General features: G+C 40.3%; 1 protein-coding gene across 1 annotated transcript; it reads right to left on the reverse strand.

Moving 5' to 3' along the window:
* Positions 1–7,332: 7,332 nt before the first annotated feature.
* On the reverse strand, positions 7,333–14,400 carry RBP2 (retinol binding protein 2). The gene is made up of 4 exons (XM_058812485.1): positions 14,328–14,400; positions 11,514–11,692; positions 8,944–9,045; positions 7,333–7,386 (listed from the first exon to the last, which is right to left on the reverse strand). Exons 1-4 carry the CDS (start codon positions 14,398–14,400, stop codon positions 7,333–7,335), a joined length of 408 nt encoding a protein of 135 aa, XP_058668468.1.
* Between the last annotated feature and the right edge of the window lie 260 nt (positions 14,401–14,660).

Consider the following 14,660-nt stretch of genomic DNA (forward strand, 5'->3'; position numbering starts at 1 on the left):
CTGGCAGGGAAGGATAGGATAGTAATGGTTTATTGGTTTCATTACCAAAACCTATGGAGTGGTCAGGGAAGAAGGATAAATTACAACCTTTTAACAAAATGAGATCAATTGATAAAAATATTTTCATATTTTGGTCCCTAAGTCCGAGTGGAATCCAGAAAAATAAACAAAACATGTTCCTCAAATGCTTTAGCATTGACCTAATATTTGAGAAAATTACTTATTAAGAGGAAACTATGTGAGGTGTGAGGCTGTGAACTCACTTGGCTGCAGAATTCTATCCAGAGTGGATGGACTGAGAACTCTTGGTTGTTCTATTGCTGCCCATCAAGGCAGGAACTGCTAATATTTGGAATAAATTGCAAGCCCAGATTATTAGATAAATTGCTGCACTGTTGTGATACTGATTTATTCTATGATATAACTTTGATCTGTGTCAATTCCATTAGGAAACAAACTTGCAGGGTGAGGTGAGATATTTGGGCCTTATTAAACCCATCCCAAGGTGCCTGGGGCTGCTTCTTGTTTTGGATGACACAAGTCCCCTAAACCAAAAATCCTTCAGTTCTGATCATCCTTGCTGTGGAAAACAGTTATTTTCATTTAGCAACTCTGGCTGTGCTAACATTTTAACTAAGTGCTCGTGTTTGCTGTGTATTCAGTTTATGCCATCAAGGAAAGCAATTTGCTGTAATGCTACACAAGGCACCCATTAGTAGCAAACAGCAATCTGTGTTTTCAGAGAACCAAGGCTGTTATTTCACAAAGGGAGCAATTCAACTCTGCCTCGATCCTCTATCCAGTAAAGCTCATCCTCCAGGTGTTTTTCCTGACTATTTGACCGCTTTTGGCTTCTCAAAAGTGTTTAGAAAATGAAAGTCTAATTTAAATTAAGTTGTTGATGATTATTAAAGAAATTCAATATGGTACAAATGTATGCAAATAAATGTAAATTCTCACTTTTTTATAAAATGACAGAAAAAAATGCCATATGTCACATGCCTTTATTTTTAGCTGCTTCTTTCCAATAGCTAAGCAAAAAGAAAAATGTTTAACTTAAAACCCTGTCTCTAAACTTTCAGGAACTTCGTTGCATTCATTTATTGTATCAACAACAGTGAGTAGCAAGACACACTTTTCTGACACTGATACTTTGAATGCAGGAAATTCAGCAGCTTCAGAGTCTACAGTCTGTTTTCAGTAGAGGCCTGATCAGGATCTGATCTGCCTGAACTGAATAAATGACTCCCTGCAAGTGCTCTGACTTAAGCAGAGCCACTTGCAAAATAAGCTCCAATATATAGTTTGACACCCTTATAATTATTTCAAAAGCTGAAAATTAACTAAAACCATATCAAGAAAAGATAAAGTTGTGTATTTTGAGAACCTGTTGTCTCACTTGTTACACAAATGGACTTTTATGGCACCTCAAGAGAAAACATATTATTTTGTTAATAAAGTTATTTTCCCCTACACATATGTAGGGAAAGATGAGCAAATTTTTTAAAAACAAGTCAGGTCCTAGAGAGACAGCCAGAAAAAGACAAATCATATCATTTAGTAAGTAGAAAAAATATTAAATATTGTAAAGTAGACAATGAAACAAGTACTGCTGTGAGTAGCAGAACCACCAAAGCTTGGTTTCTAGGGGATTTTATCTCATGGTTGAGTTCATTGGCATCCAGCTGAAGGTTTTCCATGGTTACAGGCATTTATCCTAAATTATTTTCTGGGACTTGATAAACATGAGCTCACCCTGTAGCCTTTTACTGGAGGCATTCTATCAGGCTATTAATTTTCACATAATATAGAAATATTACATTTAGAGACTTTATACTTTACTTTACTTTGCTTGACCAGTCTGCCCTGGGCAATTGGTTCAAAAGATGTGGGGGGGTAGGCAAACAAATATCATGGGCACCTATGAACCCTTCTGCCCCTGGATGTAAATACACGTGTGTAAAGATGCATAAATCAATCAATCAATCAATCTAAATATATACATATATATATATATATACATATACACATATTTCTCTCCATGGATATGGTACATGTGTATTGCATTCCCATTTCTATTTAATGGTGACTGAAGCACTGCAGTGTGAGGTATAATTAAAGCAAATGTGCTATTTAGAGAATAACTGACAAAATTTTTGCAGCTATTAAAAAGCTTGTCTCATTAGTATTATTTTAAACCTAATTTTCACAAAATGATTTCTTCCAATCCTCACAATCTGCAGAAGAAAGAAGTAATCAGCAAGCTGAAATTAAAGTAGCTGCAACCCTCTGCCCTTTAAGTCAGTCACAAATTAAAGAAAATAATCTCTTCTAGTGGGAAAAAAACTTGCTAAAGAAATCCCTTCTATCAATCTCTCCCCACTAAAGGAAAATATATACCCTTGCTTAGAAGAATATGAATAAATCTTACTAAGCAACATTTCTTTTGTTGAATTTTGTCTCCATCAGATCTGCTGATTTAAAAACCTCAGACTTCTTGGCAGATGGCAGTGGAGTATCTTTGACAAGCAGCAGAGCATCCAGGATAGCCATGGCAAATTGAGAAGGCATTCTGTGCCTGTGTGTGACCCTCCAGAGCTGCAGAGGAAGGCAGCACTGCAGGGCTTTGCCACACAACACAACTGGTAGCAGATTAACAACATTATTCTACAGCCTCTGCCTGCAGTGTTGCTCTCTCCTTTTAGCAGTTGGCAATAAAATGCTTAACTTTTTGGAAGAAAAACTGGCTCAATACACAGCCAGTTGGCTCAATGCAGAGGTTTTTAGAAATTCCACCATAAAAATTTGTTCTACACAGCTTTGCCATTGTAATTTGAAAAGCCCAGTGACAGGCAATGGTACTGGTTCTTTACCCAGTCCTGCACTCACGAGGAAGTGGTGTGGAGTTGCTCAGGCTTTTCTGTTCTGGATTTATTGGGTTTGCATGGCCAAGCTTTGGCAGGGTGGAGCTCCAGGGTGGCTCCTGTGAGCAGCTGCTGGGAGGTTCCTCTGTGTCCACCAGAGCCGGCCCTGGCAGCTCCAGAGGAGGACATGCTGCTGGCCAGGGCTGCTCACTCAGAAATGGTGGGAACAGATCTGAGAAGGGAGAAAAGGGAACTGCACAGCTGTGGCCAGAGTGGGGTGGGAATGTGGGAGAGGAGCAGCTCAGCAAGGGCAGGGAGGAAGGGGGGCAGGAGTGCTCCAGGCACCAGAGCTGGGATCCCTCTGCAGCCCGAGGGGAGGCAGCTGTGCCCTGAACCCATGGAGGAGCCAGAGATCCACCCACAGCCTGTGGAGATCCACCTGCAGCTCATGGAGATCCACCTGCAGCCCATGGAGATCCACCTGCATCCCTTAGAGATCCACCTGCAGCCCATGGAGGCATGGGGGAGGCAGAGATCCACCTGCAAATCTTGGAAGAAGATCCACAGGGATGTAGAGATCCACCCACAGCCCATGGGGATCCACAGGGATTCAAAGATCTACCCATAGCTCATGGAAGATCCACAGAGATTCAGAGATCCTCCTACAGCCCATGGTGACCCACAGAGATGCAGAGATCCACCCACAGCCTGTGGGGATCCACAGGGGTGCAGAGATCCACCTGCAGCCCGTGTAGGAGCCCAGGCCGGAGCAGGGGAATCCTGGAGGAGGCTGTGACCCCGTGGGAGGCCTGTGGAGAGATGGGCCCTGCTCCCAGGCTGGAGACCCCTGTCCTTGGAGAACTGACCCCTGGAAGAGTGACCTACACTGCAGCAGGTTTGGGAGGACTCTGAGCCTGTGGGATGGACTCACACTGGAGATGTTCCTGGAGAACTGTCTCCCATGGGATAGACTCACATTGAAGAAGTTCCTGGAGAACTGTTTCCCGTGGGATGGATTCACACTGGAGAAGCTGAAGTTCCTGGAGAACTGTGTCCCATGGGAGGGACCCCACGTGCAGCAGGGGGAGGACTCCCCTCCCTGAGCAGCAGGAGAAGCCAGGGGTGAGGAGCTGACCATAGCCCCCATCCCTGTCTCCTGGCACCACTGGGGCAGGAGGTAGAGCTGGGAAGGAGGGAGGAGTGGGGGGAAGCTGTTTTCAAGATCTTATTTTGGTTCTCATTATCCTGCTCTGTTTTGTTAGAGATAAAGTCAATTAATATCTCTAATTAGAGCCCATTTTGCCCGTGATGGTATCTGGTGAGGGATCTCTCCCAGTGCTTATCTCAGCCCATGAACCCTTTGTTGTTTTTTGTCTCCCCTGTGCAGCTGCAGAGAGGAGTCAGAGCGAGAGGCTCTGGTGGCTTCCAAGAATCCATCCAGGGTCATCCCACTACGCTGGATCAGAAGGTTGCTGATAAATTCCCTTCCTGGGGCTGTACTTGAGCAATATTCTCTGTGAGGAAAAGAATAAAGAATCCATGCAAACGGTAATCCTTCAAAACACCTGAGACAGCACTGTGTGCCAGAGGGCTGAAAGAATGTGAATGAACATTCTTTGATTTACCAGCAAGGTCTGTTCCTCCAGCACAAGTATTTAATCTGCTGACAAGGAGATAAGGGACTTGGAACAGCTTAGAGACCAGCCTAACATCACAAATATGATGCAAACAAGGATAACTTTGGGAGGAATTATAATGCAACAGAATATCTCCTCTGTCTCCAGCACTGTGCAGTTGTAAAGGAAGCTGCAAGTTCTTGTGTATCAGTCTGTGCAAAAAGAAAATGTTGTTTTGGAGAGTAAAAAAGCTTGCATATTTCCTCACTTTCTGTTAGAAGTTTTCATTTTTGAGATAGGCAAAAAAATAGAAATGTTCATTTTTGAGCTAGGCAAAAAAATAAGGTCAGATCCAGTTTCCTCCCAGTCAAAGTCTACTTGTGCTCAATTGCCCGCTTCCTTTACTTCTGAACCATAACCATTAGCCAGAACTAGTGAGCATAATAAGAAACCAGTTAAAGAATGTTTGCTTTCCCTCTTCAGACTCATCATTGATGATAGTACCTTGTGATATATATGAAAGGTTTTCTTTGGATTTATGGTTTGGTGTGAATTTACAAACAGGGTTACTCCTGGCAAGAAACAACCAGGAGAAATGTCACTGATTATAACATGCACATTTTGTTTCCTAGTGATTACATTCTGATAATAATTTGAAAGCTTAATGAGCTGTGGTACTTTTTTATCCTTGTAACTAGCAGAGACTGAGAACTATGAATTGAATGCATTTCTACTGAAAAGTCCAGGTCAGGGCTGAATAAGTCAAAATAAGGAGTTTACTAACTCCAAGTGCAGTTTCTTCTGTGCAATCTAACATGAAAGCATTGCCCAGGCAACAGGCACAGGAAGTTTGATACCAAGTCAACTTTTATCAGGAGAAGCAAAGTCCAATTCATAAAAATATCCTGACATATGCACTTGTATGCCTGTCGTGATTTAATTCCAGCTGGCAACTAAGCACCACAGAGACAATCCTGGAGAAAACTCCAGGGCTGAGCCAATGACAGTTTAATGGGTGAAGAAAAAGCTGCATGCACGAGCAAAGCAAAGAACAAGGAGCTCATTCTCCACTTCCCAGGTGGGTGTTCAGGCATGCCCAAGACGTGGGGTCCATCTCATGTAACAGCTCCTTGGGAAGCCCAAGGAATTATTGGGGAATGCCATCCCAAACACAACAGTTTTCCCCGTCCTTCTTGCAGCTTTGTATGCTCAGCATGATGTTCTGTGGTGTGGAATATCCCTCTGGGCACTTTGGGTCAGCTGTCCTGGTTCTGCTCCCTCCCTCCTCACAGGCAGAACAGGGAACCTGGAGTCCTTGGCTTAGAGGAAGCACTAGTTAGCAACAACTAAACCATCAGTGTGATATCAACGTTATTCTCATGCTAAATCCAACACACAGCTCTGTACTAGCTACTAAAATGAAATTTATCTCAATCCCAGTGGAACCAGGCTAATGGCCATGGCCACAGAAGTATTGGTGGTACATTAATCAGATTTTTGCAGATGTAACCTAGTTCAGCTGGGAGGCTCCCTCCTTTCCTACCCTGAGCTATTGACAGTGAGTGGGCCGAGGAGCAGGTGGAGATGAGGAGAAAGCATATGCTCCTCCATTTCTGCCAAAGCTTTTTCACATATTTTCTGTGCTTCCACTGAGCCACTGATGTGTTCAGTGGATTTTCACTCCTCCCATACTAAACAGAGGATGGGAGCCTATGGACATGAGGGAACTTAACAGTGCTAAAGCTGATGTGGAAGTTTTTACATCTGAAAGGCAAGGTTGTAGGAAAGACAGTGTATTTTATTAGAATAATTCATGTCATTAGAAAAAGCAGATGAGCTTTTGGGCATACAAGCTCTTCTGGGGAAGGTGTGCACACATTCTGTTGAATAATAAAAGTTTCTATCTACTGAAGTAGTGTTCATCATCCATGGTTAACTTAAACTTGCCTTTAGCAAAGAACATGAATTCTTTTGAAAAACCCTGAATAAAACTGAGAAGGATTGCATGGAAAAGATTTTCCTTTTTACAGTCTCTGAAAGGTGGTACAAGGTGAAGATTGCAGCATGCTGGGCACTCTTTCTGCACAGGGTACATGCACACTGTGTGTACTCTGCAGTTTTCCCCTCACAGTCCTAAGTGTGCCTTAGTTTTCACACCATGGAGCAACTCTTCCATGCAGGGTTTGCTTCAAACAGCAGATTTCCCCACGGGGATGGTTGTTAGGCTGCCAGCTCTAACTGGAAGTTACAGCATTGTCATTGATCCATGTTTGGATGGTACTGAGGAGCTGCAGCACTTCACAAAGGCCATGGGATATTGATCAGGGGATAATCAGCAGCAGCTTTAGACCTGGGCCAAATCCAGGGGAACAGTCCTGATGTGAAAGGACATGCACTGTGCTCAGTGAGGCATTCTGTTGCCTGCAACTGTGGACTTAGTGATCCAGGAGTAAATTAAATAGAAACAGTCCAGTGAATATCCAGTGTTAATCAGTCACCCAGAGACATTATGGTAATACAGCACTATGGAGACACAGACTGTGACTGAAATAATTGTGGCTGTTCATTTTCAGCCTTGTTGCTAATGGACATTCCTCTGGAAGTCATTAAAAAGATGTAGGGAAACATAATTTGAAAGAAAATTACTTTTATTTAACTCTAGACTGGAAGGTAAAGGAATTTATGAGGTATGTAACTCTTCGATGTTATTTGTATAAAATGTGTTTGTTTCCATAAACAGGCACATAATATCTTCACATAGAAGCGTCAAAGGAATGAAAATCTGGCTCCATTCTTCTCTTTAGACAAAACACAACATTGTGATGAAAATCTGGGAGGTTTTCTGCTCCATTTTAGTTCTTCTTCTTAAATGTCTGATGGCACACCTGGTCTTCACATGTCAGTTCCTACAGTATTAAAACAATTAGTAAGTATATAGTGGTAGAAGTTTTATTTTGCATACATATCAGATCCCACCAGAAATTGCTACAACTGAACCACTGCATTAAAAACTTATGAAACAGAGAACAGTAAGAAAAGTGCATTATTTGTAACCAAACAGCAGGTATGCATTTCATGTTGCAGTAATTAGTTTTTGATACATGAACTTAACTCTAAGAAGAATAAACATGAACAATGCATTAAAATTTTGCTTTAATTCAAGGCTTTTTCATGTTCTGTTATTAAAACAATATAATGTAATAGTTTATAATTCATGTTACCTCAAAATTCATGAGAGGCACTGAAACAAGAAAATAAATAAAAAACCAGGAATGCAGCATTCCTGAGCCAAACAGGGCTTGCAAGGGACTGGAAAAGGTGGCCAGCAATGGGCCAAGCCTGCAGGACAATTTCTGGGGGCTGCTGTAAGAATCTGCTTGGTTTTGTTTCCACCAGCCTCAGCCTAAACCCTGGTGCCAGCATGCAGAACTTTCCCGGTCAGCTTTTGAATGTGTGCTCAGGCAGAGCTGCAGGAGTGCACTGGACAGGAGATTTTGGTTGGGTGGCACTTTGTGGTTTTGAATTCCTGTCTCTGCCCTTTCAGGCACAGAGATGGGAGCCGCTGTGACTGCCCACACCAAGCATGTGTACAGCAAGCCTGGGAAGGGGCAGATTGCTTGCAGCAAAGCTTAGGACAGAACAATGGGCTCAAGAATCTCTCTCCATCCCCCTGCTGTGCCACCCAGTATTGCCATGCCCATTTCTTGATTGGAAACTCTGTAATCATTATCATTATGAGAAATGTTCAAAAAAAAAAATGAGTAGATGTGGCATTTTGTGATATGGGTTAATGGGCATGGTGGTGTTCAGTCAAAGTTGGGACTTTGTGATCCAGGAGGTCTTTTCCAACCTTAATGCTTCTGTGATTCTACAGTACTGTCATTTTGAAATCTTTCTGCACATCACTGATTGCTGATTTCCTGCACAGGTTTTTCTGGCTTCTCTTGGACTCACCACACCTATCTTTGGGCTACACCTTGCTACTTTAGGTGTTTGAATTTATTATTGAACTAAGAAAAAATAATTGCAGTATAGGTTGTTTGTGGGATCCTCTTGAATATGCAGGGGTTTCTGATCTATATTACAGTGCAGTGTGCCAAAATTTCATATTGTTTGGCTCAGAAAAAGAATAACATTTACCTTGAAATCTGATTTTTTTTTTTTTCTGCTTTACCAGTGATTATATAAGAAAAAGATTTTGTTAGAGGTGCAATGTAACAGGAAGGGTTGAGGGCTGGAGTGGACTGTAGCAAAAAAAAACCACTGCAGGGTTATGACTTAATTGGGAGCAGGTGGACAGAAACTGAGCATTCCTGAATTGAAACAGAGGAGAAATTTCCTTAGAGTTCAGAGATCAGAACTGTCTGAAGACCTTTCTAACTAGAGAAAAATAACAAATCCTTTGAAACAGAAAACCTGAGCAGCCTCAGTGGTGTGCTGTTGGTGTGTGGAGCAGCCCTTACCAGGTGCAGGATGTCTCCTTCAATCCAGTGCTTCCAGCCCCTGTTGTTCTTTTCACCTTTCTGCACACAGACCAGTTTGTCACCATCCCAGGTCACCAGGGACTGCATGAATCAGATCATTAACTCAGTTACATTAACCAGAAGCTTATGAACATATGAAAATAAGTTCAAACAATGTGAATACACAATTACAGTTGCTTCCTATCATTCTCCAATTTCCTCATTAAAAAAAAAACCTCAGAGCATTTAAACAAAACCCAAATGCATTCAGGATGACAGCAGTGTGACAGAGGGAAGCTTTTGCAGTGCTTTGTTGTCATTTCCATGAGTTTCTTCACATACATGAGTAACAAGTGTTCACACTAACTGGTGAATTGTTGAGTGTGTTTACAGCTATTGGTGCAATATATGCAAAATGCTTTTTTTCCTTGCTGTTTAAAGGCATTAATGAATAAAAGTTATAGGGTTTCATGAGTGAAGACTTGAAGGCTTGTACTGCAAAGTGCAGTGATAACACATTTTCTAGCTCTGCATAAAGTAACAAGAGGAACAGTGTGTTACTATCATCTCATCCACTAAATTTGTTTGTCCTCACTAAATTTGTCACTCACATCTCCATTAAATGTGTTTGTATATTTTAATGTACTTTCTGAAATGTCTGGTGGCACACCTGGTCTTCACATGTCAGTTCCCACAGCATTAAACAACTAGTAAGAAATTTAAAGAGATGTGATCATAAGCTGGACAATGGGCTGTAGCTGACCCTGCCTGAGCAGACAGGTTGGACCTGGTGCCTTCAGGAGCAGGAGAACCTTCAGCAAGGGAAAGTTCTCTTTACAGGCTGAATTACCTGTCTACAGATGTTCCAGGGTACATTCAAAGCAACTTTGTTGGAATTGCTCTGCATTTGAGCCACTGCCTTTTAGGGGTGTATTTAACCATGTATCAGACATCTCCTTATTAGACACCAGTTACAGTCCATGAAAGCTCAGTTATTATAAAGCTCCAAGCATATTGGGAGCTTAATTTATTTTCTAGTCCAGCACTGGATGATTTATTTCTCATATGAGGGAGCTTTCCATTAATAATGAGACAAAACTCATTCCATTTCAGTTAATTTCTTTCTTATTTACGGAATTTTCAAGCTACATGCTCTTTAAATTATCCATGCCCTCTTTACATTTAAATGTTGCCTACCAATTTTATTACCTTCATCTAACTTTAATGTGTTTGAGGCATTGTTTTGTTAATGAAATGACCAGAAAATACTTTTAGAGCAATTCAGAAAGTAATGGCATGACATGTGTGCTTTTTCCTTCTCCCCTCTAGAAACAAATAACGATTCCTTTAGAAATTAGTATTGTAATTAAATCAAGGGGGGTTATAAATGCACAATTCCTTCCTTCCTCCTTCCTTCCCTTCCCTTCCCTTTTTCCTTTCCCTTTCCTTTCCTTTCCTTTCCTTTCCTTTCCTTTCTTCCTTTCCTTTCCTTTCCTTTCCTTTCCTTTCCTTCCTTTCCTTTCCTTTCCTTTCCTTTCTTTCCTTTCCTTTCCTTTCCTTTCCTTTCCTTTCCTTTCCTTTCCTTTCCTTTCCTTTCCTTTCCTTTCCTTTTTCCTTTCCTTTCCTTTCCTTTCCTTTCCTTTCCTTTCCTTTCCTTTCCTTTCGTCTTTGCAGAGCAAGGTTTTGTAGTGGTGATGAGCACTAGATGAGCACTAATTAATGGATTTAAGGAGTGATGAAATGAGTCCTTAGATCCTTAGCAATGCCTTCAACTGCTCTGAAGAGATGTGGGAGCAGTGTTTTTAAGCATAGAATTTGTCACAGGAGTTAGTTCCACTCAGTGCCCACTGGAGAAGGAGACAGAAAGAAAATTTAGATATAGGGATGTTCAGGATAGTGAAAAAAATGGGTCTTACTCTTTGATGGCTTGCAGTGCTGTGAATGAGAAATAATTTGGAAGAAATCATAGGAATTACACTGCACAAACTTAGTTTGAGAGTTAAAAGTGATCTGTGGTGAGCAAGCCATGTCTTCTGCTAAATTTGTGTCCCTCCGGTGAGGGATAATGTGAGTTCAAACACAAATATGTTTGAACTTGCCAAAACAATTGCCAAAACAAACAAACTGCCCTGCCGAGACTGATCAGTGCAAACCCATCCCAAAATGAAAGGTGCTATTGATGCAGTCCTAAATTCAACCCCCAGTTTCCTTAAAGAGGATGCATAGGTAAAAATACAATTTTGCCGCTTTCTGGATACATAAGGTGTATCAGAAAAACTGGAAAAATCCCCCAGTAGAAAAACCTAATTAATGATTGTCCTCACATATCTCAGTAGCCATCCTGATTTGCATTTCTAATAAATGCTTGTAGCAGGAAAGAAAACTGTCTCAGGATGCAAATTACTTCTGCTTTATAAAAATCCTCTGATGTCAGTAAAATATTGGGGTTTGACTTAATATATTCATAATAATAATACAATAATAATTCATGTAATATATATTATAAGCTGATTTTGGGAGCTGCAGGCTCCTGGAGCTGACTGTGGCATGAACAGACAGCAGGTTTTTACCTTCACCACTCTGTTATCCAGTCCTTTGGTGTGCTCCTCAAACTCCACCCCCACAGTGAAATCCAGATCATAGTTTCTGAAAGTGCTGAGTGTTTTGGTTTTAAAATTGTCTCCATTTTGAACAATCTCCTTGGTTTGTTTCAAGTGTTTCGCAATCTTACGAGTTGCAAAGTCAATACCTGTCAAAAACCAGAAAAGAGAGAGTGAAAATTCCAGGATTTGGTAATGAAAATAAAGCCCCACAGCATTTATATTTACACATTAAAAAATATAATGTGTAAATATATACACATATTTTATATTGTATATATACAATATATAATATTGTATATAGACAATATTATACTGTTCCACAATTGGTGCTCTTACTGCAACATTTTTCAGAGAAAAACATAATTTCAAATAAAAAGCATCTTGTGCTTACAAGTACACTTTCAACTTGAGGCTCTTCCACTGATAATAAATTTATTTCTTAAAGGGATATCTGTGGGAATATTGTGAGCATATAACCTACAAGCAGGAGTGAATAGGTGCTGGTGTGTTTAATCACCTGAATTTTTTTGAGAATGTGAAACAAGAGGGGCTATTAAGCCTGACAGTGCCTTTTTTGCCTCACTAAAGTAGGATCTCACAATAATATCCCTTATCAGAGATTTATCAGGTTAGACTGGGTATGTAATCAACGGAGAATAAGCATGTAATCAAGAGGACCTGGGCATGTTACTTTTATGATGAACCTGTGGTCTGGGAGTATACAAAAGGTTAATTAGTGTAAAAGAATGAAACGAAAAAAGAAGCAATCAAACAAAAACGTGAAACCCATTGTTGTTCAATAGCAGACAGACAAACAAGTCGCAGTTCAAAAGGAGGCAAATCCAAAGTCAAAAGTCAAAAAAGAGCATTTGTGCAGGGCATTTGACGGTTTCTGTTTCATATTCTGCCAACATTTCCTGCAGTGCTGATCCCCTTGGCACCCTTATTTTGCTCCCAACGAGGACTAACATGATGCTTGGCACTGGGAGCCCTGCTGGCACCATGGGGAGAACATCCCTGGCACCATGGGGAGAAAGAACATCCCTGGCACCATCCCAGTGCCAGCAGCATCTGCAATAACAATTTCTGACATGGGGATCTGATTGTGCTGCTGTGTGCACGTGAAATCACCTCCCATGCTCCTGCAGCTCTGCAAGATTCGGGTTTGGCTTGCTGGCCATCCTCTGGTGGCTGTAAATCACTGCCAGCCCAGCAATGCCACTCCCTAATGGAGCCCTTTTCTCCTGCTGGATTCATTATCCCACTTGGGAAGTGCTAATTGAGTTGAGCAAGAGGATGGGCTTGAAAAAAAAAAAAAGTGGCTTTTAAACGTGGGGAATAATGGTCTTGTTCAGTATTTATATGCAGGGCTTCTTGGGTATATTTTATCTGCTGCGGTGGATTAAAGGTATCTCCGGGGCTGATTTATAGCCAGGCAACATAAAATTTAGTTCTCTCTGAGGGCAGAAAAGTCTAGACCTCTAAAGAAATGCTATTTCTGACTAATATATTGGTCTTGTAGCTCCTGGAGAAAAATCAGGGAGGTTTTATTAAAGCATGGTTTTCATAACTGCATTTTGAACAATATAAGCAATAAAAATGATATGTAGTTCTATTATAGTATATTTAAATACTTTGTAACATGTTTATGATAAAATCAAACTTTCTGACTTAGAGGGCAAACCTAATCTTTAATTAAAGTATAGAAATGTGTATGCATTAATTAAAAGGACAGATGAATTAAAAATACCCCTCAAAACCTGTGTGCTTTGAATCTGAGCATATTAATACTTAAAATATCAGCAAAATGTAAAATGGGGAGAAAAAGAGCAGAAGAATATCTTTTCACCCTTTCCCTGCCATTTCTTTCTGAGACTCATCTACAGCATTTGCGTCTTTGCACTGGTTTTGGTGTTGGGTTATTTTTGCTTATTCATTGGCAGTTTGAAATTACTATAGCTGATTGTGTAGATATAACTTATAGTTTATATATGCACAAAAATCTCTTCAATTAATGTGTATCTTTCTCCTTAAATTCAAGACATTGTCCTAATAATTATCATTTTCAAGCACTCTCTCTTTTTGTCCCTCACAAGTGTATATACATAATATTTACAGATGTTCCTGAAGTTATTGAATTTTTTTCCACAAATACAAAAGCTAAAAACCATGGATAGTGAGACTTGACTTTCTCCCTTAAGAGAGTTAAAGCTTTCGCAAAATTGCAACTTCTTTCAATTGTTGATGAATAATGATTAGAGTTTATTTGTGTGTATTTATGTATTTCTTCTATTTCAATCTGAACAGATAAATCAATTAGCAATAAGGTTCTTTGGTAAAACTAGTTAAAATTTGTTAAAGCATCAAATTTTCCATCTCTGTACCATAATTAGTTCAAAGCACCAATTAAATAATGGCATTATTATTAATTTACTGATATAGAGTATCTTATTCCTCTTTAACTAACTTGTGGCTCCACTGTTAGAGCAAGAATATACCAGGAGTAAAAAAGAGCTTTTAGATCTGAAAACCTGTTGGTTTGGGGCTTTCCTCCCGAGATGTATCTGTTTTTTCATTTATCTAAATAAAAAATAACATCTTTGGCTACCAGTCTTCAATTGCTTATATATTTAGATCATTGCAATTCTGAAAACAATTACTTGATCTGGCAGCAACCCTTATGCCACAACGTATATTACAGAAAAAGTTCATTAATTTTAGAATGATTTGGTTCAGAATTGAACCATTTTCTGTTGATCTCATTAATATTTTGTCATTTACCTAAAGCAACCATGTATCCTTCGAAGTTTTCATTGCTCTGCATCTCCCAGGTGCCATTGTAGTCGGCAGGCATGGTGGCAGAGCACAGAGGCAGCTTCAGCTCAGCAGAACAGCCTGCACGCAGCCTCTGCTCAGGGAATCTTTTATAAACCTCCCCAGAGCTTTTTTTCCACTCAGGTTTATGGTTTTGTAGATAATGCAGTTGAAGGGGCAGAGTGATAACCCTGGAAACTTTGCTTTCACTGGCAAAGTCCAGCTGAGCAGCTGGCAGACAAGGAACAATTTCAGAAATATGGAGTAATACAGGATATGATTTTACAGTGACCTTTGTAG

This window comes from Ammospiza caudacuta, chromosome 11 (assembly GCF_027887145.1).
Source record: "Ammospiza caudacuta isolate bAmmCau1 chromosome 11, bAmmCau1.pri, whole genome shotgun sequence".
NCBI classification, from domain to species: domain Eukaryota; kingdom Metazoa; phylum Chordata; class Aves; order Passeriformes; family Passerellidae; genus Ammospiza; species Ammospiza caudacuta.